This window comes from Panicum hallii, chromosome 3, assembly GCF_002211085.1.
Source record: "Panicum hallii strain FIL2 chromosome 3, PHallii_v3.1, whole genome shotgun sequence".
NCBI lineage: Eukaryota > Viridiplantae > Streptophyta > Magnoliopsida > Poales > Poaceae > Panicum > Panicum hallii.
The window spans coordinates 19,296,342-19,323,893 of NC_038044.1; the positions used below are offsets into that span (position 1 = coordinate 19,296,342).

At 46.4% G+C, this 27,552-nt stretch overlaps 4 protein-coding genes and 1 long non-coding RNA gene across 6 annotated transcripts; 1 reads left to right on the forward strand and 4 right to left on the reverse strand.

Annotated features, from left to right (window-relative positions):
• Positions 1-6,607: 6,607 nt before the first annotated feature.
• Positions 6,608-10,306, reverse strand: LOC112885043. Its single transcript, XR_003227211.1, has 3 exons — positions 9,593-10,306; positions 7,973-8,018; positions 6,608-6,701 (listed from the first exon to the last, which is right to left on the reverse strand). It is a non-coding gene; the product is annotated as an uncharacterized LOC112885043 (long non-coding RNA).
• A 1,676-nt stretch (positions 10,307-11,982) lies between these two features.
• Positions 11,983-14,952, reverse strand: LOC112885042. Of its 2 annotated transcripts, XM_025950713.1 has the most exons (5): positions 14,500-14,948; positions 14,019-14,229; positions 12,662-12,831; positions 12,516-12,583; positions 11,983-12,430 (listed from the first exon to the last, which is right to left on the reverse strand). In XM_025950713.1, the coding sequence occupies exons 1-4, from the start codon at positions 14,815-14,817 to the stop codon at positions 12,557-12,559; spliced, it is 726 nt and encodes a 241-aa protein (XP_025806498.1). In that variant the 5' UTR covers positions 14,818-14,948; the 3' UTR covers positions 11,983-12,430; positions 12,516-12,556. The 2 variants fall into 2 exon arrangements, with proteins under 2 accessions (XP_025806498.1, XP_025806499.1); XM_025950714.1 differs by lacking the exon at positions 12,516-12,583 and having other exon boundaries at positions 14,500-14,952.
• Positions 14,953-19,072: 4,120 nt separating this feature from the next.
• Positions 19,073-20,714, reverse strand: LOC112883962 (peptide methionine sulfoxide reductase B5-like). The gene is made up of 3 exons (XM_025949239.1): positions 20,322-20,714; positions 19,525-19,681; positions 19,073-19,419 (listed from the first exon to the last, which is right to left on the reverse strand). The coding sequence occupies exons 1-3, from the start codon at positions 20,663-20,665 to the stop codon at positions 19,261-19,263; spliced, it is 660 nt and encodes a 219-aa protein (XP_025805024.1). The 5' UTR covers positions 20,666-20,714; the 3' UTR covers positions 19,073-19,260.
• A 1,610-nt stretch (positions 20,715-22,324) lies between these two features.
• On the reverse strand, positions 22,325-24,132 carry LOC112888108 (transcription termination factor MTERF4, chloroplastic). Its single transcript, XM_025954460.1, has one exon. It carries the CDS (start codon positions 24,050-24,052, stop codon positions 22,559-22,561), a length of 1,494 nt encoding a protein of 497 aa, XP_025810245.1. The 5' UTR covers positions 24,053-24,132; the 3' UTR covers positions 22,325-22,558.
• A 1,903-nt stretch (positions 24,133-26,035) lies between these two features.
• LOC112888128 (transcription termination factor MTERF8, chloroplastic-like) lies at positions 26,036-27,525 on the forward strand. The gene has a single exon (XM_025954482.1). The coding sequence runs from the start codon at positions 26,104-26,106 to the stop codon at positions 27,289-27,291; it is 1,188 nt and encodes a 395-aa protein (XP_025810267.1). The 5' UTR covers positions 26,036-26,103; the 3' UTR covers positions 27,292-27,525.
• The last annotated feature ends 27 nt before the right edge of the window (positions 27,526-27,552 follow it).

The following is a 27,552-nucleotide window of genomic DNA, read 5'->3' on the forward strand; positions in this document are numbered from 1 at the left end:
AACGATGAGCTCTTTCAAGTTGCCGAAGTCACCGTACAGGCGTGTCAGGCTCTTGGACTTGAGGCAAATCTTGTCCACTCCGGTGATGTTCTTGAGCTTCAGAGACTCCAGGGAGGTGCCATGGGACAGAATGGCCTGCAGGGATTCTTCACATACGTCCTCGGCGACGGCGACCGTGTCGGCATCGGCGTTCTCGCCACGTCGGAGGCGGTGACGGAGGCGCCGGAGCCGATGGAGAGGACGAGGAGGTCCTCGACGCCGGTGTCCAGGGGAAAGTCCTGCTTGTTGTGGAGCACGTGCGTGATGGCTGACGCGGCTGGATTGCCCTAGGCCGCCACTCCCGCGGATGTCGCGGCGATGGCCGTGCGGCCGTCCATGGACCTCACGGCGACGCCCGCGGTGCAGGTGGCGGTGCAGACGTCGCGAAGGCGGAAGTCGAAGCCGTCGCTCTCGACGGCGTCGGCGCGCTAGATCACGAAGGGCGCGGCCGTGGCGAGGTCGTAGCAGGGCACGCAGCGGCGCCACAGTGTCCCTGAGCGTCGCGTCGCCGAACACGCGCCAGAGCGTTCGCTCGCCACTCTGGGAGCCGCGGAACAGCTTCACCCACCGCCTGCGCCGCCCGCCCCAGCCCTTCCTCCCGACGCTGCCTGCGACGAACGCGAGCGCCTCTCATTTCACTGGATTAGTTCAGTAGAATGCGATGGTGCAAACTGATTTGGAAACATATTTACCATTTAAGAGAAAAAAATATTTAGAGATTGAGAGCCTCTTTCGCAGGGCTCCAAACCCAGCTCTAGATGGAGCCCTGCCAAAGGGATGGAAACAGAGCAGCTCCACCGACAGAGTCCAAATTTCACTCTCTCCGGAGCTATTTTGTGGAGGAAAGCCCCAAAACATGGCTCCGCGCGGCTCCTCCGTCTCGCCTATCGACTGTGCCCCACGGCCTCTTCGCGCGCTGCCACGAGGAAGGGAGCTTCGAGACGGCGGGAAACCGAGAGGCAGGGGGCGAGGCCGACTGCGGCCGCGCGGGAGGCTAGCGGCGGCGGGCGGGACCGGATGCGGCCACGTGGGAGGCGAGCGGCGGCGGGCTGCGCGGGAGGCCAAGCGGCCGGCGCCGATGGGGAAGTTAGGAGGAAGAGGAGGATAAGGAGGAAAGAGAATGGGAGTAATAAAGAAAATAAAGAAGAAAAGGAAATAGAAAGAAGAAAAATAGAGGTATTATGAACATTTGATCTATTGGAGCAACTAGCGAAGCTATTTTGCCAAATACTTTTTAAAACGGATTCAGCTCTACCAGAGAAGCCACTCCACTAGAGGAGCCAGAGCTGGAGCCGAAACTGTTTTTGAAGAAGCTAGAGCCTGCTAAACATACCCTCAGATTCATCCTAGATTCTATTCCAGCCACTCCAATCAGATTGTGACACGTGTTCTCGCCAAATCTGCACGGCTGCACCCACGTGACTGCTTGGCGTCCGTGACTCTCTTCGGACTTGCGTGACATACGATCTCAGCCAAGCAGTCACGAATGGCCGAGATAACAAAAAAAAATTTCCAAAAGATATATAGGATTAGCGACCTGCAATGATCACGACTATAGTTTTCTATAAGGCACGAGGAGGCCCGTAGGCCGACCCACAGCATGGTTTTTTTGTCCGACCTAGGCCTGACCCGTGCATCATGCCGCGTTTGGACCGAGACCTTAGCATGTGCGCTGGCCAGAGCATGGAACGATTAGCCTCAGCCCGACCGGCACAGCGGGCCGGCCTGGGCACGGGAGCACGCAAGGCTCGGCAGGCCCGAACTTAATATATGTTGTCTTTTTGAAATTTGTGAATGTGTTTAGGTTTTCAATTTGTACTTACCAAATTTGAATATATGATAGAATTTGAGCAGATGGAGTAGTTTGAAGGTAGCCGGGCTTACAGACTAGTATGGCCCATGAATCCAGGATACGATGGCGGGCTAGGCTGGTCCGATAAACAGGCCTTGATGCCGTGGAGCTTTTCAAAAAGGGATTAAAAAAAATTAAAATTTGAAAAAGGGGTGCCAGTTAGGAATATTCTGAGAAATGGGCACCTCCCGCCCGCTGAACGGGCGGGACGCGTGGGGCCGGGGACCTCCCGCCCACCTAGCGGGCGGGATGCTCTCGCAGGGACCTCTTTGCAAATATGAGGGGAACCTCCCGCCCAACCAAAGGGCAGGATGTTGTGCTGAGGGGCATCCCGCCCTTTGGTCGGGCGGGAGGTCCCCCCTCGGCTATATAAGCCCCAACCTGCCCCGAAAATTCCATTTTATCCAGCAAAAATCAGAAAAAAGAGAAAGAAAGGAGAGGAAGAGAGAAGAGAAAGCGGCGAAACCCTGTTCACACGTCGATTTGGAGGTATATTCTCATTCTAGCCGTATAAGTACTTGAAAATAACTATAATTTAGGAAATATTTCTTAGAGTAGTTATATTTTGAATAGTTTTTAGTATTTTCATTTGTTTTTAGTATAATTTATATTCTGAATAGTTTAGAATCTGTAAAATATAATCTGAGAATCGCTGAAATTTAGGATCGTCGTTGTGTATTAATATGTAGTATAACTAGTTTATTAATGATTGACAGATATGTCTTCGGAGAAGGGTATTTTCAGTATATATTACGGAGAAGGAAATGTGATTTATGGGCCGAATGGGGTAGATTTAAGTGAATTCAACTGTGCGGTCAGAGGAATTACCAGACCGCACGAGAGGATATTTGAATCCCTATGCAACTGGTTAATGAGGGGATTAAGGATTAATCAGCAGACACACACTGTGAGTGTTCAATGCGTCATAAATCGTACCACTCACGCTTTGATCTGGGAGCTGATGCCACTTGCAAGCAACGAGGACTGGTTAACTTATCTGCAAAATGCAAGTCATTGGCAATGGCCACTGGTACTCCTTGTCAGTGTGCACCAGAACCCTTTGATAAACATTAAAGCTGCTCCGGAGAATGAAAATATTGATGAAAAAGTTGAGGAGGCAAACATTGAGGCAGGTGGGACCGCAGCACCTCAATGCGTGGCTGATGAGGGGAAGAACATACCCTTTATTGTTGAACAGCTGCAAGACGAAGAACGTGAATTGGACGAAGCAATGAATGCCGATTCGTCTGATGATGACGATGATGTGCCTCAAGATTGGGTAAGCAGCGACTTCAGTTATCTTGTCGTAGATGACGGATCTAGCTGGCCTTCGGATTGCAGGGAGAATGAAATTATCTAGGGTGCAAGGTACCACTCAATTGAAGAGGTGAAGGAAGCTGTTAAGTGCTGATCTCTCTCTCTCTTATACGAGAGTTTAAAACAGTCGAGTGCAAATCTCGTAAGTACGATGTGGTATGTGTGAAGGATGGCTGTCCGTGGCGGGTGCATGCCTATAAGGATAAATGGAAAGATTATTGGGAATGCTCCATTGTCACTCAGCACACTTGTCATTTGCTTGGGGTGCAGAAGACCCATCGCAACCTCACGTCGCAATACATCGCAAATGAGATGTACGGGACGATAGTAGACAACTTGTCATATGAATCAAAGTCTATTATCAGGTATATTCAGGAAAAGTATAAGTATACCATCTCGTACAGCAAGACGTGGAGTGCAAAACAAAAGGTGTTGGAGATGAGGTTTGGTACGTTCGAGGCTGTATATGATAATGTTCCTCGATTGCTGACCGTCCTATGTCAGAGAAATTCTGAAAGCTATTATGATCTGAAAACTCTAGACAGAGGAGAAGGTCCGCCCTACACATTGCAGCGGGTCTTTTTCAGCTTGGGTCCATGCATTAACGCATTCCATCACTGCCGGCCTCTCCTGTGCATCGACAGGACCTTTCTCACAGGAAAGTATAGATTGCAAATGCTGACAGCTATTGGAGTGGATGGAAACAATCAATTGCTGCCTGTTGCTTTTGCCTTGGTTGAGAGTGAGAACACGGACAGTTGGTACTGGTTCCTGGAACGGGTTAAGCTTGCAGTCGTTCGGGATAGGGAAGATGTATGCCTGATTCATGATCGTCACGCCGGCATACTGAGGGCAATACTAGACTTGCAGCAGGGGTGTGTGGAGACCGGAGAGCCGTCCAAGTGGCGTGCTGTTCGCAGTAGGTGGTGCACGAGACATATCGGTGCAAATTTTTTCAGACAATTCAAGAACAAGCACCTTATGGATATGTTTAAGAGGCTATGCAAGGAAACGAATCAGCAAAATTTAACAAGCAGTGGCAGAAACTTGATGAACTGACCGGGAAGAAAAGAGCCGAGGACGCATCGAAAAATATAACTGCACAGGACGAAGCAGAGGCTTTGTGCCCTTTGCCAACAGATACTGCACGTACTCGCAGAAGGTCTGGGTCAGCGGTGAAAATCTTTTCTGAATGGATTGAGAATGAACCCAAGGAGAAGTGGGCGTTACTTTATGATACCGATGGTGCAAGGTACGGCATAATGACCACCAACTTCGCCGAGGTTTACAATTGGGTGCTGCGAGGTGTTCGTGGGCTTCCATTGGTTGCAATTATGGAATTCATTATCCGCGGGTGTACCGATTACTTTAGGGAGCGGTTCACTAAAAATCAGGTATTCATGCGAGATCCTGAAAGAAATTTTGGATTTATGGTAACAGAATATATGAATAAGAAGGCAGAAAGCGCCCGGCTACACCACGTACGGCAATGTGGTACACAGGAGCTCAAGTTTGAGGTATCTCCTAAAGACAGGGCGCGACGTGGCATGAGACGTCAAACTCCTGTAAAGGAGTGCATTCTCAAGTTGTTGTTGCTCATGCATGATGCCCAAGTTGCTGCACTTACCTTGTTCTCATGTAATGGCTGCTTGTGCGGATATTCGACATCCTGTCGATATATATGTTTCCTATTACTTCAGAAAGGAGACAATTGCCAGCACCTGGCAGTATGAGATCTATGGGTTCCGTTTGGTTGGATCGTTCACTGAGACAGCGAATCCTGTTATATATATTCCAGATTCAAGATCATCACGGGTTCAGAGAGGGCGCCGTCAGACACGGCGTATTCGTAATGATATGGATGAGTCAGAGCTCCGTCCGAGGATACAGCGCTGCAGTGCATGTAATCAGATTGGACACACGTATAAACGTTGTCCAAACAATGATGCTGGCCCCAGTTCTGCTGAAGCTGGCCCTACAGGTGATGCTACAGATGGAAGACCTTCGGTTGCATCAAGGAGTCGGAGACGTCGCCGATCGAGTGCTAGTACGTCATCAGGCATCATTTAGTTACAATTTTATTCGAACGTTGTTTGCTCATGTGTAATATTTGCCGCGTTGAGATTGTATCACACCCGAATGTGTATTTGTAATATTTGCCGCATTGACTGAAGATAGAATATTTGGATTCTACGTTGCAAAACGTTATCGTTTAACTATCTTCGTACGAGTTTTAGATACCGTAATCTTCTTCGTAAAATTGAATTAAAATTTTATATGCATACATAAGAGTATGGCGAATAAATCTTGTATTTGAAGAAAAAAGTATGAATTTCAAATAGCTTGTGAAACATAAATTCTAAAAAAATATAACAAAAATCACAACCAGGGGGCCTCCCGAACGCTGGTCGGGCGGGAGGCCTGCTTCAGGGACCTCTTCGCGAACAAGAAACTTTTCTTATTCGCGAAGAGGCCTCTAGAAATTTTTTTCGGACCTCCCGTCCGATGGGTGGGCGGGACGTTCCTTTCCGCCCGTTCAAAGAGCGGGAGGCACCTATTTTTCTAATTTCTCCCATCCGGCTCTTTTTTTCGAATTTTATTTTTTTTATCCTCTTTTTTAAAAAAACTCGATGCCGTGCTCGTGCCTGCCCCGTGGTACGGCCCAGCCCAGCACGAAACTGTACTCGGGCCTAGTCGTGCCAGATCTAGCTGTGTCCGTGCCGGGCCAGGCCGGGCCGCCCGATGACCAACTATAGTCACGACCCGCGACCACAAGCCCCCAACGAGTCCGTCTGCGGTATATATGGTCATCTAGTTTCGGTATGGGACTCGTGATAATTAACTCTAGCAGGGCACAGATGGACGCGCTGGGCCGAGATCCTGCAAGTGCTGCGTGCGAAGGGCGTCAAGGCCGGACTGGGATCTTTCGCAGTTGTACTTGTAGTCTATTTTTTTTCGTAGGAGCCCCTAGCAAAACAGAATGAGACTGGCCTTGTGAACACAGTTACTCTTGCATCAATCTTTCAGCTCACGCTCAAAGGCTCGTTGTTCCTTTTTTCTAAAAAAAAAAGGTCCACAGTATGTGATTCTGTCAAGAAATCTGAAAGCACTACATCGAGAAATCTGGTAATAATATATGGTGTCGATTTCTAATGTCCTTCACGGCGATTATGCGGTACAATGCAACAAAGAAACATCATGGCCATCAGAGCTGTTTAAGATGGTCTTCATGCCCATCCATAGCTAAGAATATCTGGCACATTGCTTCCTGTCTCCTGAAAACTGACAGACAAGGACAAATATACAATTTCAGACCACAGAAATAGCAAATTTGAAAGAAAAAAAAAGCACTCAGTATTGATAATACGTGGAATGCCTATTTACCTGACATCCATGCTGACCATTTTATGATATCAGCTACTTGCAGATGTAAAGTGTTAGGTCTGATCATTTTTGTTTCTTTTAGCCTGGCAGGCTTTCAAGGCTTGAACCTCTGTTATGAAAAGGAAGTGACGCGGCTCTTGTTAGTAAAGATAATACAATGCTCTAGACTATATCAAGACTAATACTAATATCCAGAATCCCCTAAATGTTTCTGTTTGAAAAAGTCAACGTCAACTGTCACATGGCCACTAGTGCGACCAAAAAGAGATTAGAGTGTGGTACTGATCTGACAATCAAGGCAAATCTGTTAATGTCTGTTCTCCATGACCACTCATTAAAAATAAATAAACCGCTCCAGAGTATACAGTAGTACTTGAGCATCATTTCGTGGTTTGTTTGAGTGCAGTTAAGCAGTTTAGGAAGTTAGTCTAGCAAAGCTTTACTATACTAAGCCTTGAATCCTAGAATTGTCCAGCTTGAAGCCAGCTGTTGCACCCATGTAGATGCATGCGCCAGGATTTCCACATGCATGGATTTCCCATTAAAAAAATGACATGGAAAATAAGAGAATGCCCATGTCCAAGACAATGCACTTTAATAGCACAAATTGAAACATTGCTTTTTTTTCCTCCAAACCCAATGAAAATGCTAAATGCTAATGATCAGTAAATAGAGTTTATTCAGGATATTTCTGGCACTTGTTATATGCATCATTTATGGTTTATGCCAATGCCTTGGACTAGAGTCGATGTAGAATGCTTCTCTAAAGACTATAAGGTAGAAGCAGATAACACATAACCATCCTTGGGTATTAGGTCTTGAATTCTGTTCAGAAAGAATATTAGGACCCATTTATCATATAAAAGTGATCCAGACGAGTTATGGATGCTTGATGACCATTACTCTCACCCTAGAGCGTATATCCTTATGCATGTCAGGGCAAATCATCACAAGGAAAATGTAGTGAAGACTGAAGCATATGTGCATCCTAATTCTAATACAATGTAGTTCTTCTGCTCCAAACGTTAAATTTGTTCTAGTTCTCACTTTCACCTGGTAGGCCTTAGCTAGAACATACTTTTGATGCTTTTCAAGCTCCCAAAAGGATCTCATAGCACCCCTCAAAGTTCATGCTTGATCAGTTTGCAGGGGAACATTTCTCTAGCCAAGACAAATAGCCAACTAAATCCTAACCTATATAAGTACAATTACTGCCCTCTAAACCCAGTTCATGAGGGACTTGCAAATCATGCACATGTCAATCAGCTGAGCAACCTTGTTAAAGGCATTTGGATTTCCTTCATTAATACACAATTCCTGGAAACTAACAAATCTTGTTTCAGAGAAGATAAAACTGTGCTGATATATTAGACGGCTTACGTGCTTGGCAGGCCTTCCAGTTGCGGTTTGACTCGACAAGGCAGTCCTGCGAACAAATAATGAAGATCAAAATCTGAGAGGCCTAAGATTGGTATTGAAGGAAACAATCGACTTTCGAGCAGAGAGGCCAGTGCCTGGAGAGAGAGATAGATCGTGGCACACTCGTTAAGCTGCTTCACACTCTCGTCCTCCTCATCCGCGTTGGTCACATGTAAGGTCCGTTGGGACACAGACAGTGGCACGTTCCTAGTGTCGCTCGAAGAAGATTCCATCGCGAGCTTTGGTTTGTTTTGGTGGGGCCACCTCGGTCAGTCAGTTTTGGCCTTTCAGTTGCTGTCAAATGGATTGGGCCTGTAAAATGCCCTAAAGCTGTAAATTTTATGGCAATCATTTTACCAAACATTTTTAAAAAAAACTGAAAAGGAACTGCAAGATGTAAGTCAGAGCATGTTCTACAAACTACAGCTTTGCAAATATTAAGATATAATTTGAATCAGACTTCTAAGGGAAAAAGTAACTATTTACACTGCTCTGCACTAGTTCAGCCATTGGGGTGTGTTCGGGAGGCCTCCACTCTAGGATTTTCCCTGATGCTACCAGGACGCACTCCTCAACAGAATCAGAAGCAAGTCCTGGAACATGTTTGGCTGGAAGGTTGACTCCAGAAGGAGGGATTCTAGGAGAAATAGACCATGCATCCCCTGGTAGGTTGGTGGCTTGTGTAGCAAACAAAAATCACAATTTGCTGGGTTCATGCCTACATGAATGTTGTGTCTTTCTATGTATGTGCATTTGCGCACTAAGATGCATGGTACACGAGTTCCTAGCACACAACAATTGCCTATCTCTGTCTTCTTTTTCTGGGAATGCTTATGTCCACCTCTTTCTTGCTCATGAATTTGTTAACCTCTTTCTTGCTCATGAATTTCTGGTTTAATTTTTCCTTTACCAAATTTGTCGATCACGACACACAAGACGGCCCACAAGTATGTTAACATAGAATAACTATATAGAAGCGCCCCGACAAGAGGCAGGTCCTAATAGTAGGCGTGAGATATCCTAGCAATCTGTTTGGTCCTATGCATTTTGTTCACAACAATTCATATTATAGTCCATGCGCACACACATACTGATCTAACAAATACACTGCTGCTAGGTATCAATGATTTAACAAATGGTCCAATTCAGCAAACACATGATGCAAACATGCTGAATCGTTTTAATTGAAAATCTAAGAGGGAAAACTACAACCGCATGCGCATGCAGCAACATATGGAAGCACAAGCTGCTAACAATAAATGAACAGATGCTGACCAAAAAATTACATTTTTTCTTCTTGAACAACGCAAACAAAATTACTACAAGCTAATGGCTACAACAGTGTGATTGCAAGATTGTGGTGATCAAGTTTCTCCCTAGGTAAATCGAATGGCATGTATACATACAGGGAAGCAAAAGGAAGTAATATACGCTCACACCGGCTCCAGCCAGTCCAATAAACACGATTCAGATCTGCGCGCTACCGGTCCCCGCCGTGGAAGCGGGGGGGAGATCCATAACCGGTGAATAAAAGGAGGAGGACAGCTAGTAAAGGCTAGGGCTCATCTTCGTGAGGTGGACCTTAGTGGATGCGAAACTGGCTCCGGGCCCCCCTTGCTCCGCGCTTGCCTCGCTGACCCCAGCAGCTGCGCTTGTTGGCCGCCGCCGTTGGAGAAGACGAACAGCGGAACAGGGCGGCGGAGTCCGTCAGCGCAGGCAACTGAAGAAAGGGAAAGGGGCTATGATGCATGGGCCAATTGGGCCTTGTTTCGAGTGGCCCAAGTAATGGAAACAAAGCAGTCCCGATAGCATTTGCAAGCAGCTCGAGAGATGGGGGGAGAGGACGGCGCCGCAGAGAGAGAAGGGGGCGACGCCCAGAGCAGAGGGAGGGAGGTAGTGCGGCGGTACAGTACTAGAGGGAGGGCGGGCGGGTGGCGGCGCGCTACCGCGCCGAGAGAAGAGGGCTGGGAAGGCGGTAGCGAGCAGGTTGTTTCCGTGTTTGATCTATTATTTAAAAGTATTAAATAAAATTTAATTATAAAATTAATTGTAGATTCTCTAACTAATTCGCGGAATAAATCTAATATATTAATTTATAATCAATGAAGTGTTACTATTATTATAGCAACTCATAAATTAATTAAACTTATTAAATTCATCGTGAATTAACACCAATCTTTTACTCGACGGAATCAAACGGGAGCCATCTTATCCCGACGAGTGAGGTAGGTTTGGATGGGAAATGCCAGGGTCTTCGTGCTCACGAGTCACGGGGTTTGGAGCCGCCACTCGACTGGCCACACTGGCTGGGCAGGCCGCCGGAGCCGGCGCTCACCTCGCCGCGAGGGCAGTGGGACCTGCATCTCGCCTCGCAGCGTGGCGTGGGCCGCGGGAGACGTAGCTCGCCTCGCCGCGCGGGCCGCCGAAGGCGCAGCTCGTCTCATCGCGCGGCAACCCGGAGAGTCTGCTGGCTAGAGTTGCCCGCCGCCGCCGGGCAGGGGCCCCGAAGCGCCTGAAGATGAAGTGAGCTAGATGATGAGAACAGTTTAGAAGGGCGGAGTCCCTCACTCCTCCTCCACGTCGGCCGCCGCCACAGCTCACCGTTTCTGCTACAGCTTGCCGTTCGCCCGTTGACCACGCTGGTCCACCGAGCCGCCGGATGCTCGCAATTGGAGGCGTCACGCGATTCTCAAGCTTGCGGGATGGTGCTCTTGGCTGGAGTTTATCTTGAATCGCAGACGCATTCACATCCATATCGCTGGTAACAATGGATTGGCCTTGTACTCTTTTTTTTTTCTCCCTTCCTTTTTCGTTTCCTTGTGCCTTCATCCCACATCATCCGAACAAGGGAATAGGATTAGGAAGTGATAACCCAGGACCTAACCCACCCCATTATCTCACGTCACGGTGTTTCTGGACTTCTCTAGAGGCCGTTTGGCCGGGCTTCGGAGGGCTCCGGCTCCTTATGACAACAGCGCTGTGCTGTCGTAGGAGCCGGAGCCGGTCCGCCGGATGTGAGAGGTAGAGGGAAGAGAGAGAAAAAAGACTTCTTGCTACAGTGCAACTAACTTATGGGTGAGCTCTTCGCTTATTCTCGCTGATACGCTGCTTATAATCGGAAACAAATAGAGCTGTAATCTAATGATAATAAGCACAACTCACTTCTCTCTTGTAAATGAGTAAACGAGAGCACACCAACTCACCTCTCCCTTGTGCTCGGAGGTGCTGGTGCCGGTAAGGGGGCCGGATATGCGTGGGGTTCTCTAGATGCAGCCGAAAATCAGGCTACGATGATGGCGACGCTCTCAAGTGCCCTTTCTAAAAAAGAGGTATTGTCACGGCATTCTTCCACATCCAATGTCTCCTGCAGTTGTTGGTGGATTTTCATGTGAAAATCCAATTCTGACGTGGCGGCGATGGTGTCTTAGATATCGTTTTCTTCTTAGAGGATCGTCTTGGAGATCCTTTGATTTGGCTGTGTCATTTCAGTGGCATAAGATGATTTCTACATCAAGTTTTTAAGAAAACGATTGATGTGATTATTTGGTGTTGCGATAAGATCTTGCAAGGATGAAACGTGAATGAAGAAGAAGATTAAAGCTTAGTCTTCTAGTTTTCTTCCTTTATTTTAGAGTTTTTTCTTATATTTTTGAAACCCTCATTTGAGATTTAGAATCTAATAACTCTTGTAACTTGTGGCTATATATATCCAGCTTGTGGATATAGAGGGGGTTCATCCTTTATCTAAAAACTCACTTCTCCCTTGTAACAGAGAGTACACAGTTCTTCTCTTGTTGTCTGGTCTGGATGCCAGCAAATTAAGGTGAAATTCAGCCACCCAGTTTCTAATCTGCATGTACATAATTACAGTATGCTCCGTGCAGCTCATATTCTAGAACAAGGGGCCAGGGCAGTTGTCACTGAGCGCCACATTAGAACAAAAGTATCTGAACTTCGTAAGCATGCACTCATGTTAGAACAGAAGCCATGGGCAACATTATATTCTTTCGTGGTAATATGGGTCCAAAAGTCTCAGATCTGACTTGAACTATACAAATGTGTTGAAGTTACGCTTGTTGCTTCATCTGACTTCATTTGGTACTTCCTTTTTCTTCAGAACAACCTCAGCTATTATCCAGGAGAACATCTGTTGGGAAATTGAAACCCATCTAGACTGCCTAGTTTAGTCAAACAAAATTTTAAGACTACAGATACATCTATTTATCACTTAAATGGTCAAAGCATGTTTTTCCATGCCCCCCTGGCCCCTGCATACACACAAGATATAAAAGGCTATATGCACTAGATATTGAAACAAACTAATCAAACAGTCCCCCCCAAAAGACCAAAAAATTGAGGACCAATGTTTCTTCAAGCACAAAAGCTCTTCACTCCGCCCATTGCAGCCAGTCATTCAAGCTGTGCAGACAGAATATGGTTTATATAAAACATATGTTAAGAACTTAATCCTGAAGGAGCAAACAGCATTAACATGACAAAGTACCTTCCATGCATACATCACCAAGAAAGCACACTGAAAATGTTTTACTCCGAACTTTGCAGCCATCCAAGCTGTGCAGAAAGAATATGATTAATTATATTTTAATGACTTGATCTGAAGGAGCAGCAAACATTAGTATAAGAAGTTACCTTCCATGCATACATCACAAAGAAAGCAACTGTATCTGCGGACCAGACAACAGCGAAGGATTTCACGAAGAATGGAATTATAACATTGATCAGGGGAATCAGGAGAAATAAGTAGTTGAGAGCCTCTTTCTCCTTGTTTGAGCAGTCACGGGCCCGAAGTGAAGGTATAGCTGCAGAAGTAGATAACACTCAGTTAGTATACCGAGGAAAAGTATAAGAAACAAATAGGAGTCAGCATTTTTCAATAACATGGCCACAAAGTTTTAAATTCTTGTAACTCCAACACCAACTGGAGGAATTTTTCATTGAACAATAATGCTCAAATATTGTTTCCACCTTTCCTCATTAGTTGAGATTTTAAGTGAACCGTTGAGTGCATTTAACTCAAATAAGATATCAGACTATCAGAGCCTAGTGGCCTTAGGTTTGAGACCTCACTAAGGCAACCGCGGCCACATCAAATCCATTTCATAGGTCCCACGGATTTCAAGCTTGAATTTGTTAGTTAATTCCACGAATAACATAAAAGACTCTGCAGAACGACCAGAGCCATGGATCTTTCAAATGGGTGGTATTCCATATTTACTAAATCAAATAGAATTGATTATGTCTCAGATTTCTGGATAGTTGATTGCACTGACATTGGGCTTTCAGCTTCAAGCCTACAAAGCATATCCAACTGTTCAAGTAAATAGTTTGGCAAAAGAGCAAGATCATAGCAGGAAGAGAAGATACTTCAATCTCATCATATTTGTTTGTGTACGTGAAATCAAACATATATAGACCATGGTGGGAAGTAAAAAAAAATTGACGCATTTACTATAACTTTCTTAAAAGAAATGTTTTTTTTTGCTATATTATGCAACACTAGGTATGCCCAATCACCACAAGCAAACACAGGCGGAAATGGATATAGTACAATATAATGTTTCTAGCTAGTTAAACACTATTTTCCCATGTTTCAGAACAGAAAATATAAGGTCGGCACTAGTCATTATCAGTAAAATGCTAGTTCCTGCACCTGATTAAAACAGGGTTATTATCGAATGTTAATACGAACGGTAGTTAAAATTAATCCAGAGAAGAATGGGTAGATAGATCAGATGCATTGGCAATTCATTTAGCAGAATTTAGAACTGCAGGGCAACAAAGACAACATGCACCAATGTCCTAAAGATCTCAACTAGGTCGATGCGACACAACAAATCCATCACTTCCTACTCTGGAGTGCGAGGAAGAAAGAGCAGTTCAAGACTGCAACACTGATATAAACATTATTAGGTTCTAGTAAACCATATCAATTGAAGTGAAAATCCATGCTTTTACTAGGAACATAACTTGCAAAATTCTTACTTACTGAACATCCAAATGGACCACATTCCCATCAACCTCCAGATGTCAGGTTCATTTGATGGGAACACGAGATTAAAGGAAAGGGCTCCTCCCAAAAGCATGGAGACATATCCCTGGACTTCAAAAACAGTGTACAGGGCACTTCCAGGGACAGCAGGGTTCTTTGTTTTCGTGGACGCCCTCGGTGCAAAGGTTGCCGCAGTCTTCTGAACTGCCTGTTGTTCAGCAACGTATCATAATTACAATCAGGAATGTATCAGCAATAACAACTGTGTTGCACAAGCTGGAGGGTCACAATTCACACACACACGTAAAATTAGTTGATTCAATAGCGAACTTTGTTAGCTGTATCAGCAAAAGATTGACCCATTCTTTTATACAAATCTTCTGAACTACTGTGCCATAGAAAATAAAAACAAAAATTTGGATTGATGGTACATCATCTAAAACAATTACTCCTCTCCTACTAAAATTGTCAAACAAACCTTCTTGAGCTCCTTTTCGATCTTGGGATTGACGGGAGGCGGTTGCTTCCCTGCAGATGAGTCAGCCGAAGCAAATCCCTCCCCACCGCCGCTTTCCTCCCCTTCCATGTTGTCTCCCACGGTGGATGCCTCGGCCGCCGCAGCGCCGGACCCCGAACCATCGGTACTTGCGCGCGCTAAATTGAGCTTCCTCCGCCTGCAGCCCGCCCTTCCCCAGCCCCAGGAGAGCGTGGCCGACGGTGGCCGCAGTGCGGCTGCAACTGGCACAAACGCGCAGCCGCTGCCGCCGCTGACCGGGTTGCTTACCAACAGTTGCATTGCTCTCGAGGATTATGTGGAGTGGAGAGATGAGGAGCGAGAGGGGGCAAGGGATGGGGAACCGATGGTTCTCCCGCCTTCACCCTACGGATGTTACTTGCTGTCGGTTAGTGCCCCGTCTCTTCGGTCTTTGTGGAATCAGGGTCGGAAGACAACAGGTTTGGTTCGAGTCCGAATCTCCTTTTTACCTCCGACGAAAACGGATACTGGTGAAGCTGTTCTGGGCTTCCGGTAATAGCCGCATGGTTCCTGCCTGCCTGCGTGGATTCGGATGTTCCTCTACTCGGACAAGGAGACCTCGGCTGGGTTGTTCCATCCTCTATGTACTCCCTCCGTTTTAATGAAAAGTGCAATCTTGCATTTATTTTTTAAAAAGAAATATAATTCTAGAAATTAGATCTCAACTATCTGGTGAGATTTAATTTGCACACCAAAACTAACTATATGTGGCAAATAAATAAGGATGAAAGAATCTTTTCACACCACCACTAATGTATAAAAAAAGATTAGAATTGTATTTTTTCTGAAACGGATGGAGTAAGTGAGTTAGGAGGGCGGAGGCTGCCCTAGCTCCATCAAAACCCGCAGCTTTGCAAGCATTCCTGCGGAGAAGCAATAATTCATCTTCCAATGGAGACACGTAGCACAGCTGAGATTACAGGCCTTTAGAGTCTGGCTATGCACCCAAGAAATTTGTTATCTCTGATCTCTAGAATTTTGCCAAAGGTTGCTTTGTCACTGTTGCATTAATTGGGTCTAGGATATTAAACCAATTAATCAGATAATTTCAAGATCCATAGAAAATGATGATAGTAACAGCAGTGGTTAAATGATGATAGTAACACCAGTGGTTAAACCACCTTGAAAGTTGGGAGTTGAGAGGATCCCTAATCAATTTATAAGATGGAGTTTGTTCAATATGGTAAGAAGGTGAAAAGAGATAGAAGGGTGCCACGCGCGTGCGCCTTCCTATCCTCTTCCACGTTCTCCACTTGCTCTGCTCCTCTACATCCCCGTTCTAGTAGTATGAGCGCACTTACTGGAAGAGCAGACCTCCGGAATTCCGTCCTCTTTGAAACACTACACCGAGTAGAGGGCGATCAAATTTTTAGAGAGCGTGACTGCTCGCTGCATCAACTCCCCGCTGTGAACAACTACTTCCAGCGGACACGGCATCAATTTTTGATCAACTATATCAAACAAGCAAGTCCGATCAGAATATCGACTGATTAGGATAACAACGCATCCGGCTCCGCTTCTGAGTACATCCTAAACTTCTTGTTTAAATTTATCGTTGTAGCAAGCATAATAAACCACGCTCATATTTCTATTATCATATCTATCATTATCTTATATTTCGAATTAAAATGAATCATATTTTGCCTCTAATTCCAACCGTCGGCTTTACCGGTTTACTTAAGAAATTCAGAGAAGACGGGCACGTTCACCCTCCATCGATTGGGACTTCGTTAGGAGCTTCCTCAGGATATGATGGATATATTTGCCACACCCTTGAGATCCCTGACCTGGTGAGGGTGAGCTCTGTCTGCTCGTCTTGGCACTATGCCTACACCACCCTGCGTGACCATGGACAGTACAAGCGCTCCCAGACGCCGTTCCTGCTCTATACCTCTGAATCCTTGGTGAGCCTGTCGTGTGTTTGTACAGTCTTGGGGAGAAGAGGACTTACAAGTTAGAGAGTTGTTACGGTATCTAGAAGGAACCTCTATGGTTCCTCCCCTCTAAAAAATGAGAAATTTGGATTTTTAACATCACAAATGTTAGGCTTCGCAAAATTGCCACCGTAAACTTCGCAAAATCACCATTTTTTGAGACATTGATTTCATTGCCGTTTTCTCTGTTTTATTCATTTGCAATCCTTTTCCATTTACTTAGATCTAAAAGGACCAAATTGCCCCTGAGGCCCAAACGTTATCTGTCTGGACTGAGAATCGATGGCCCTCGCCTGCACTGTTGCCGCCGGCCGTTTGCCTGCTTGCTGCCTGCCATCCCGGTGCCCGCCCTCTCCGCCACCTGCCTGCCTGCTCCCGCCGCTCACCCGCCGTCCCGCCTGCCGGCCTGCCCATGCCGCCGCTCGCCCGCCTGCCGGCCTGCCCGCCTGCCAGAAGCCCGGGTACAGTCGCAAGGAGGCTGGATTGGAGGGAGGGAGGGAGGGGGAGCTGTTCTACTGTTTGTTCAGATGAAATTGAAGATATGTATGTGCTTGTTCAGGTGTTGAATTATTAGTTTCAAAATGGATGCACTGCATCTCGGTTGTACTTTTTAGAATGCAATTCATCTGCCAAAGTCGATGAAAGACAGAACAAAGAGCTGATGAAAATACCGTGGATCAGGTTCCATGCAGCTGCGTATTGGCGTCTCAATGTGGGAGACCGAGGCTAGCGTTGCAGCCTGCTGGCCCCTGTAGTGCGCGTTAGTATTAGTTGTGCGCAAGGAGAAGGTCAGGCAATCGGCGGCGGCGGCGGCAATCGGCAGCGGCGCGAGCACACGAAGGCCGACGAAACTGCTTCTACGATTTTGCCGAACTAAGCCACTAGCACTAGCTAGGTATTTCACATAAACATAACAAGAGGCAATTTGGTCCTTTCAGGTCCGAGTAAATGGAAAAAGGAATTGTAAATGAATAAAAGAGAGAAAACGGCAATGAAATTAATATGTTAATGTTATAAATGGTGATTTTGCGAAGTCTATGTTTGCGGTGGCAATTTTGTGAAGCCCAACGTTTGCGATGGTAAAAATCCAAATTTCTCCTAGAAAAATCAGAGCCGTTGATCTTTAGAAGATATACTTTTCTCTAATCAGGGGTAGTTTAGCAATATGTCATGTGAGCACCAAATAGATCGAGCCTTCTTCATTGAGTCAATTACGTACACATCATTATAAAAAAATTTGTATTCCTCAATTGCCACGGAAAAAGTTTTGTCTCCAGTGCGCCACTGTTCCTTCTTTGTGTTACCCTATAAATTTTGCCCCTGAGCATACTAAAGTAATCTTCCACAAACCCTAAAACCGACGCGTCACTCTCCCCCTTTCCCCGTGCTCTCTCCTCAACCCTAGCTAAGCTGCCGACGGCGGCGGCGACCAAAGAATCGACAAATCCACCTGTTGCATGCTTGTTTAGGATTTAGCTGTGTACTGCTTTGTGATGCTTTCAAATGTTTTATGGTGATTTCAAATGTTTTATGACGCTTTCAACTATTGGTTTAAAAATTTAGTACATGACACAGTAAGCAACATCCAATATTTTGCTGTTTTTTTTACAGTCATGAGCATATAGCAATCCATCTTCTCTATGCTCTGATAATTCCTCGTGCATTATTATTCATAGATGCAAGTATAATCACCGATTAACATGGTAACTTAAAGTTCCTACAATCAAAATAATGTCTTCATTTAACACTAGGTATTAAAACAACTAATACGTAAATTTTTTCTGTGTCAACATTGGATGTTGCTTTTGTAATAATTTAACTTACTATAACTTTGTATACTAATATGTCTGTACTCTCTGTCTACGTCAAATTATCAATTGTAGACTTGTGGATCTTTCCATATCAAAATTACATCAAATTGTGCCATAGTCATGACATGCCTTTCAATGATCTTCTCATGTGTTCTTATTATCATCGCAACCAAACCGTGAGCGGGTGACTTGGCTGCTACTAGGCATGATGCCCTTGCTTCTGGCTTTAAATTGAATATTGCCTCCAGATCAACTATAGATTTAATTTGGATACAAAAAAAATACCAATTTAAAGGAATATGAATGGCAAGACATTCTTTTTCCTAAAATGAGGAACTGAAAGGGTCTGGGTATATAATCAGAGTCGGTAATGGTATAGTCCGCTATATGTAAATCGACGGTATAGATAATGTTTTATTCTAGATTTATATATTCATTAATCATATTCGATATAGGCTCTTTGGGTTAGTCTGCATCGTTAGATCATCATAAGATCCAATGATATATGTTCTTTTCTTTTTTCAATTAACGTGGTAATTTATAGATCCTTTCTTTTTTTCAATTAACGTGGTAATTTATAGAGCCTTTCAACAAATACGGTGACTTCTCCAGCGGCCAAGCCCATATTACTTCATGTCTTCGCCATTCCCCTAACATTTTCCATGTTATTTGCGTTTCCTAAAGTTTTGCGTGTTAGTTGTGAAGGGTGACGCTCACAGGCTCAAAGCTTCTAAACATGCAAATAAGTCTGTGAACATTTGCAGCAGAAACTTATTGATTTGTCAACAGGATCACCATTTTGCAACTGAAATTTAGTTACTGACAAAGCATTACAGTTACAGGCATATTCAGACATCATCAGAAGAATAACAACTTCCATCTGGCTACACTGTGAAAGCAACCAACAAAGGCCAAGCTCTCATTTTGTCGTTGGGTTTCACGTTGGTGTTCATCTGCCGTCAGGCTTCCTCTGAGGCTGGAATGAACTTGAGAGAAATGCTGTTAACACAGTGTCGCTCGTTGGTAGGCGTTTTAAACCCTTCCCCTTTGAATATATGCCCCAAATGTCCTCCACAGGCAGCACATGTGATCTCTGTCCGCCTCCCATCAGGGTCCGGCTAGTGTTGAAGAACAAGATTGGTTAATTACCGGAGATTGCAGAGAAGAAGGCCATAAAGCAATGATGATTCCTCATCCGGTGTGCAACAGAGGATAGTACATACCGTCTGTCTTATGGCCCCAGGAAGTCCCTCATAGAATGCCGGCCAGCCACACCCTGAGTTGAACTTTGTAGATGATTTGTATAAGGGAGTTCCACATCCAGCACATTTATAAATGCCCTCATCAAAAAACTTGTCATATTCACCAGTTCCAGGGTACCTAGGAAATCAGATGATCAAACGGATTCAGAACAGTTTAACGGAGAAACATCTTTCACCACACCATATACCAGATTGCTAGACATCTTTCAAGAGCAATTTACCAGTTTTTTTGGTTGAGAATGCACAGCTATAGTTCTCTTGAGCTACGATTAGGAGTCAAGGGCAATACCAGATTGCTGTCTTGACTTCTACATAGATTTTTGTGTCATTACATTTCAGTACAAAACATGCAGTAGTTCAAAATAGCTACTGATAAGATGACTGCTGTGATTTAGTAATCAGACTAGGTGCCTTTGATCCTTGTTTCAACAACTCCATCAGCATTTTCCTGCTCTAATTACAAATTCTTCAACATTTTACAAGCCAGCTACAAACGTACTATGCAAATACGGGTAGAAAGTCAGAATCAGGTTTTGCAGCTAAAAATGCACAGCGCTGTCATGTGGGAGGTTAGCTATCAATTCAGTGATATGCATAACATGGAAGCATGGTGCTGTGCATTTCTAGGACATCTTTTTTTATGCTTGTCCAATTGAGTTTAACTTGGGTTGATCAGTATCCGTTGATTATCCAGCGTATTACTAAAACTAACAATAGCGAAGGACCAGAGATGTGGCTATGTGCCGTCCAAATCTTACTCGGTGCCCTTGAGGCGGAGGATGTTAAACTGCTCCGGCGTGAGGATGGCCTGCCACTCCTCCTCCGACTTCTGCACGGGCCCTGGCGGCGGGGTCGACGACGACATCGCCGCCACGCCCGGGAATCTCCGTACCGCCGCGCCGCGCGACGGGGACGCCGCCGCGAGGCCCCTGCACGGCCGCGCCGCGCACGAGAGGGGCGCGGGCCGAGGGCGCGCGGCGGCCGGCGAGGGGGCGAGGAGGAGGGAGGAGAGCGGGCGCGAGGCGCGCGGCGCCACGGCGGCGGGGCGGGGGCACGAGTGCGATGCCATCGTCCTCAACCTCAGCAGACGCGGGACGCCCATGTCTCGCGGCAGCAGTGCGACGTGTCTCGTTCGTTGCCTGATAAGGTTCTGGACTCGTGCTCTGGATTTCCATGGATGCACGACTCTGCAAATGCAATAGTTCCTTGAAAATAGCTTTCCCTTTATTCCTTTTTTTACATGTTTGACTAGTTTTAACCTGCACTGTTAATGAGAAGAACGGATTCAAATTCAATTAGTATCTGATGGCTAAAGCCAAGAAATCTCTCGAACTGAACATAAATGCCTGGCTTCTCATGCTGTCTAGCAATATCTTCTCAGGTTTTAACAAAATGCACAAAGCAAGTCTTATTGGAATTGCTGGGCAATAAATTTGAAGTTTCACATTCTAAGAGCATCTTCAAAAGCTTTTCTAAAATCTACTCTTTAAATCATCATTTAGAGAGTCACTTCAGTTAAAATCATTTTATATATTTCTATACTCTCCAACAGCTTTTCTATATCTTATGGGTAGTCTAGAGAGCAATTCTCGCTCTCCATCTTTAGCTAACGAGAAAATTCGGAACAAAGGATGTCTATATTTAGATATCGAATCGAAGAGGCTGTTGAAGGGTAATTTTTAACCAAAATATCTATTCAGATAGAGATATAAAGAGACATGTGAATTGTTTACATGATAGTATGATACTGAATTACTGATGAGCTCGGTGGAGGTCTATCATAGAATTTTTGGGGAACAGAGAGAGAAAATCCAACCCAAGATTAACAAAATTGAGAAAAAAGATGGAACAAATTTACAGTGTCCAGCACAGATCATTTCCAGGACTCAACCAATCAGGCCAGTGATTCAAAGTTGCAAGCATTGCTCAAGTTTCGCAACACATCCAGAACCTCACATAACTGAGACAAATAGTGTGACTCCCAGACTGAAACTGGAGTAACTGAACATTTGAGGAGCTGACACCCAAAAGATCGGAACCTGGAACCTATGTTTCATCAGCACTCTCTCCATCTTCAGGCCTCCGCTCTTGTTATTAACCCAGCTCATACATGAGAAAGATGGTTTACTATATGTTTGCCAAGTATGTCAGTAAGAAAGATGAGAAATACAACGTCCAACGATATCTGAACAAAAATGCCTGACTTCTCCTGCTGTCAAGCATGAATTTCTCAGGTTTTAACAAAATGCATAAAGCAAGTTCCACTGGAAGAGCTGGACATGGAATTTGAAGTTTCACAGTCTAACATGTGATTTGTTTATATGATACTGATGAAGTTTGGTGGAGCTCTATGCATACATTTTTTTGGGGAACAGAGGGCAAAAAATTCAAACCTGAGGTTAATATAATTGAGAAAAATATAAAACATTGGCAGTGTCTAGCACAGATCATTGCCAGGACTGAACAAATCACGGCAGTGATTCAAAGTTGCAAGCATTGCTCAGACAGCACCACTTTTCCCCCAGAACCTCACATAACTGAGATACATAACATGACTCCCAGACTGAAGTAACTGAACATTTGTTAAGAAGCCCACAACCCAAAAATAGGAACCTGGGACCTATCTGTCAACATTCAAGATTTTCCAATATAAAACCAATCAGCACTCTTCTCTATCTTCAATCCTCTGCTTTGTTAGAATAACCCCTGAGCAAATATGAGAAAGATGACCAGATGTATCTTTGGCATAGAAATACAAGTATGTCAGTAAGAAAGATGACAAGTACATCATTATGCAGTTAAACATACAACGTTGAAGGATATCTGAATATACTACTGGAAATCTAATCTACAGTTTGAATGTATAAAGCATTTGGTTTACCAAGCACACATGCTTCAAAATTGGCAGTCTAATGACTGCATCATATACATCAAAGCATCAAGCTTATGGCCTACATGCAAGCTCATCAGATAGCAATTGATACGATGCAATCAATTATCGAACAAACTCATCATCAGAGTCATCATAATCGCTGTACTCTTCCTCCTCACTTTCTACCTCCTCCGCAAATGCATTCATGTAAGAAGATTCCTCAGCCTCCATTTCCTCAACTCCGATTGTATCATACTTCATGCGCTCAACAAATCTGGCATCAGAACAGTTAAGAAGCCATGCAAGAGAGCATGTGAACCCCTTCCTGGACACCATCTCATGCCGAGGCCTCACAGTTGACTCAAGGCCATATGTGAAAAATGCAGGGAACTCAGCCAGCTCCTCCAAATCCCTCTCCATCTCATTCTTGAAGTACTCAAAGTTCATCCTCATAATATCCATGTTCAGTGCGAGCAATTGGGGGCATGCCACAACCATCTTGCTAACTTGCGAGAGCATAAAACCACAGGCCGTAAGAAAATTGACATGCTTCAGAACCGCAGTTCGTCCAAGATTAATGGCCTGTGGCATCCTCTCGATCACTCTCCCAAAATCATCACGGCTGACTAAAATGATTGACTCAAACAAGCTCTGCTGTGCAACAAGCTTGTCCCTCAGCTCAAGTCCAAGAATGTCAGGATATTGCATCACAATGGAGGCTAGTGCCTCCTTCCTCACTCCAAACTCCATCAGCGCCTCAATGTTAGACTTCACCTTATCCTCTAATCCAAACCCAAGGACATAAGGCTTCTTCTCAATTATCCTTGCAACAGATAACTTCTGGAGCCCGATGCCCTCAAGGTATTCGACGAAGGGTTTTATAATCTTCCCCACGCGCATGCCAAGCACCTCGGGGAAACGGGTGATGACGCTGCCGATTTGGCGCCTACCCACGCCAATGCCGACGAGGTAGGCGATGGAAGTGCTCATGGTTCCCTCGAGCTTGAACCCCAGGAGCTCCGGGTAGCGCTCGAGCACGCGCGGCACGTCAACGGACCTGACGTCCATCCCCTGGAGGTACTTGACGACGGGGGCGAGGTCGACGACGACGCTGGCGTGCAGGACCTGCGGGTAGCGGCGGAGCAGGTCCGGGAGCGCGTCGCGGCGGACGCCGAGCTTGCCGAGGTAATCGAGGACGGGGACCATGTTCTTGCGCACGCTGCAGCCGAGCGCGAGCGGGTAGTCTGCGAGGTCCTCGCGGGTGAGGCCGAGGGAGGCGAGGAACTCGGCGCGCTCCCGCATGACGTCGACGGTGACCGGGAGCTCGAGGCCAGCGAGCTCGCCCGGGTCCACGCCGAGGGAGGCGAGGAAGGCGTCGACGTCAGCGCGGCGGGCGGCGCGCTCGCGCTCCATGTCGAGGAGGCTGGGCCGGGCGTAGAGGGAGGAGGGGGATGGGCGGCGCGACGGCACGGGGCGGGGGGGGCGGCGGCCGGCGCGGGGCGGTGCGGAGGGGGAGGCGGAGGTGGAGGAGGCGCGGAGGCGGAGGAGCCTGCGGAGGCGCGGGGCGGGGAGGAGCGGCGGCGTGGGGTGGGCGGAGAAGAGGAGGGACTTCATCATTGGGACTTGGGAGTGGTAAGAATAAGAGGTGAGCGAGGGGAAGAGGTTTGGGGGGGCGATGGGATGGAGCCGCGCGGGGGCGGTGCAAGACCAAAGAGGAAGCCAGCGGTGCGGGTGCCGGCCAGACGGGTTGAAGATCCCCGGTGATTTCTCTTTTTTTTTCGTTAAAAAGGGCTGCTCGGCGTCATACTCTATGATGACAAAAATGTACAAATTTTCAGTTAAATTGCACCCGAGTGTCGTATTATGCGTTTATAGGCAGCAAACATTGCAAGATCACGTTTGGTTGCTAACGGGGGCACGCCATGACTTTGTTTTCCTTGCCAACGCTAATAAAAATAGCCACTGCGAAAAGATTTGCTACTTTTTTATCGATTATGTATTCCGGGTTTATGCATTAACCACATAATTTTGTAGACGTGAAGAGTACATGAAAAAAGTGATCATCCTTAAATAACCACGGGAAATATCTCCCATTAAGTAAAAAAAGATGGTAATTAAGGTGTACTTGTTTCGGCTAGAGATCTTGAAGAGTAGATTATGGATATCTAAATTTCTAAAAATTTGAATTGAAAAACTTGATAGTTGTTTGGCAACCTAGATTTTATAATGCATCCTCCTCTCATCCCTCTTAGTAACACGTGGGTAATATTTTCTTCCTCCCACATCTCTTTCTCCCATCGTATAAGGAAAATAGTCATGGTTGGACATCCATGACTCCTCTCGTTTCGAATTTGGTTCCAATTCAAAGGCTAAAATAGGGTTCTTGTAACTAATTTTTCCTTTCTTCCTTACGTGTACGGGGTATTAAGCAGCGGGTTGGTAGCCGCAAGATAAGCGTAAGAAAGCCAAGCGAACAAATATATATTATGTTTCAATAATTATATAGTGGGTAAATATATGCACAACGAGGTTCATTATGGAGGGACACGTTCTAGAATTAGAGAAGAAAAATTGTGGTCTAAGAAAGTAGTAAGCGTATGGTAATGGAAGAAAGGTGATGCCAGCTCTGGTAGGAATGTGCAAATGTTTTTCCAAACCACCGTGTACCTGTTGATATTAAAATCTATTAAGAGAGGGAGAAGAATGCCCAAAGATCCTATATACAGTCTACCGGAACCGTTATAGAATGATGATATACTCTAGTTCGGCGGGCTATTCGTAGCAGCGTGTGCAATTGTGTGCAGTTACATCACAGAAAAGACCCACGACAGCCTCCGCCCCCACCGCCATCAACCTTCCTCGTCTCCGGCGGCGGCTGCCTGCAACCTGCCACTGCCATCGAGCTGTTGGGCCGCAGCCCTTGTCCTAGGCCACCGTTTGTCTACCCAACCGCCGCCGGCAAGCAGCTCCCACCGTCTCGCCACGCCACCGCCGCCACCGCCAGTCGTCCCTACCGCCCCACCCCCTCTTCTAAGGGCGCCGGCCACCGGAAGCCCCCGCAGCCCCCCCTCCCCGAACTTCGGCCGCCGCTGCGCGAGGTAGAAGGAGAATAGGAGTTCGGACCCACCTGGCAGCGACGTCAGCGACTTCTATGACTCCTCATTTTGCAGTAGCACGCATGACTCATGGTATGCGCGCTAGTCCCCCTCCCCCTCCTCCTTTCGATAGGAAAGGACATGTAACATAGGTTAAGAAGATCGTAGAATTATAAAAAAATCACGGCCTTATTAATCAAGATCTTATTTTATTGAAGATTCAAAGCTAATTTACCTCAATTTTATCCAAACTAATAATATATTTATACTCAAAACATCTTTTCATATAAATGGATGGCGGGTTTGAAGATTACAATTGTAACGAACATTTGTTTTTTTTTGAGAGGTCATAGGCTGATTTGTTGGGCTGGACCCTAGCTGAACTCGGGCTCTTTTCGAACTGGGCCTTTTTTTTTGCCCCTTTGCGGCGGGAGTGGCTGGCTGCTGGACTGACTGGTGCCTAAAAACCCTCCAAAATGTGAAAATCCCCCACCGTGTGCCGACCTCCACTCCAATCCGGTGTAGGCGTGTAGCTGTAGCAGGCCTCACCCGACACCTGACCGGACACCCGATATGTTCACCTCCATCTGCCGGCGGCGGCTCCTCCGCCTCCACCGAATCCCCTCCGCCGCCGGCACAAACCCCAGCCAGCCCAACCCCATGAACGCCCTCCTCTCCCGCGGATACTCCTCAGCTTTCCCCGCGGGCTCCCCCATCTCCGAGCCCTGCCCCGCCACCGTCTCCTACTTGATCTCGCGCGGACTCTCCCCCACCGCCGCGGCCGCCCGCAAGCTCCGCATCCGCTCCACAGAGAGGACCGACGCCGTCCTCGCACTCTTCCGCAGCTATGGGTTCAGCGACGTGCACATCACCAAGATAGTCCGCCAAGCCCCAGTGATCCTCAACCTCGACCCCGACCGGATCCTCCGCCCCAAGCTCGATTTCTTCGCCTCCCTCGGCGTCCAGCCCCCGAGGTTCGCCACCACGCCGATCCTCCTCACGCGCAGCCTCAACAAGCACCTCGTCCCATGCATCCAGTTCCTCCGTGGCATCGTCGGCACCGACCGCGACGTCTGCCGAGCGATCTTCCGCAACCCGCGCGCCCTCGGGGCTGATCTGGAGAAGCAAATGCGCCCCTGCGTGGACACCCTCCGCCGCCTCGGGCTCCGCGAGGAGTCCATCTCGAAGCTCCTCATCTTGGGGATGAGCGTGCTCCTGATTTCGCCCGACCGCATGTGCGAGATCTTCAAGGACCTCAAGGCGCTCGGCGCGAGAGTAAATACTACAGGCTTTCTCTACGGCATCCGCGCGCGCAGCTGCCTCAGTAGGGAGACGTGGCTGCGAAAGGTGGCCCTGTACCAGAGCTTTGGAGTGTCCGAGGGCGAGCTGCTCAAGGCGTTGAAGCAGCAGCCCACGATGATGCTCCATTCCGAGGAGAACATAACGAAGAAGCTGCGGTTCTACCTGGACGAGCTGAAACTTGAATTAAGCGATGTAATGGGGCACCCTGTGCTTATGGGGTGTAGCGTGGAGAAGTGCATCAAACCAAGGTGCGCTGTGCTGGATGTGTTGATGAGGGAGGGGAAGATTGAGCCAAGAATCAAGTTACTTTCAGCATTGCTCTGTACTACCAGCAAGTTCTCTCAGAGGTATGTGTTGAGGTATGCTCATGATGTGCCAGATGTTGTTAAGGCATATAAGGGTGGGATTAAATTTGAAGGTTTCAGGGATCATGGTGGTTTAGTTCCTGTGAAGCCATGAGACTACCTTGCTATGGCCCGATAGGTAGGCTGCATATTTGCAATGATATTGGGCATCAAAGTATGCTATGACTTTCCAAAACCGATGTGCTGATGTCACTCATTTCAGGCCATCTTTTGCTCTGTTCCATCTTCATAGCGTTTGCCATGTGGTAACCTCTGTCCTAGCAAATCTAGAAATATAAACCTTGTGATGATGTTGAAGTAACTAGATCTGGAATGTTGAACTGGTTCATTCAATTGTTTATGCTCTTTAATCTGG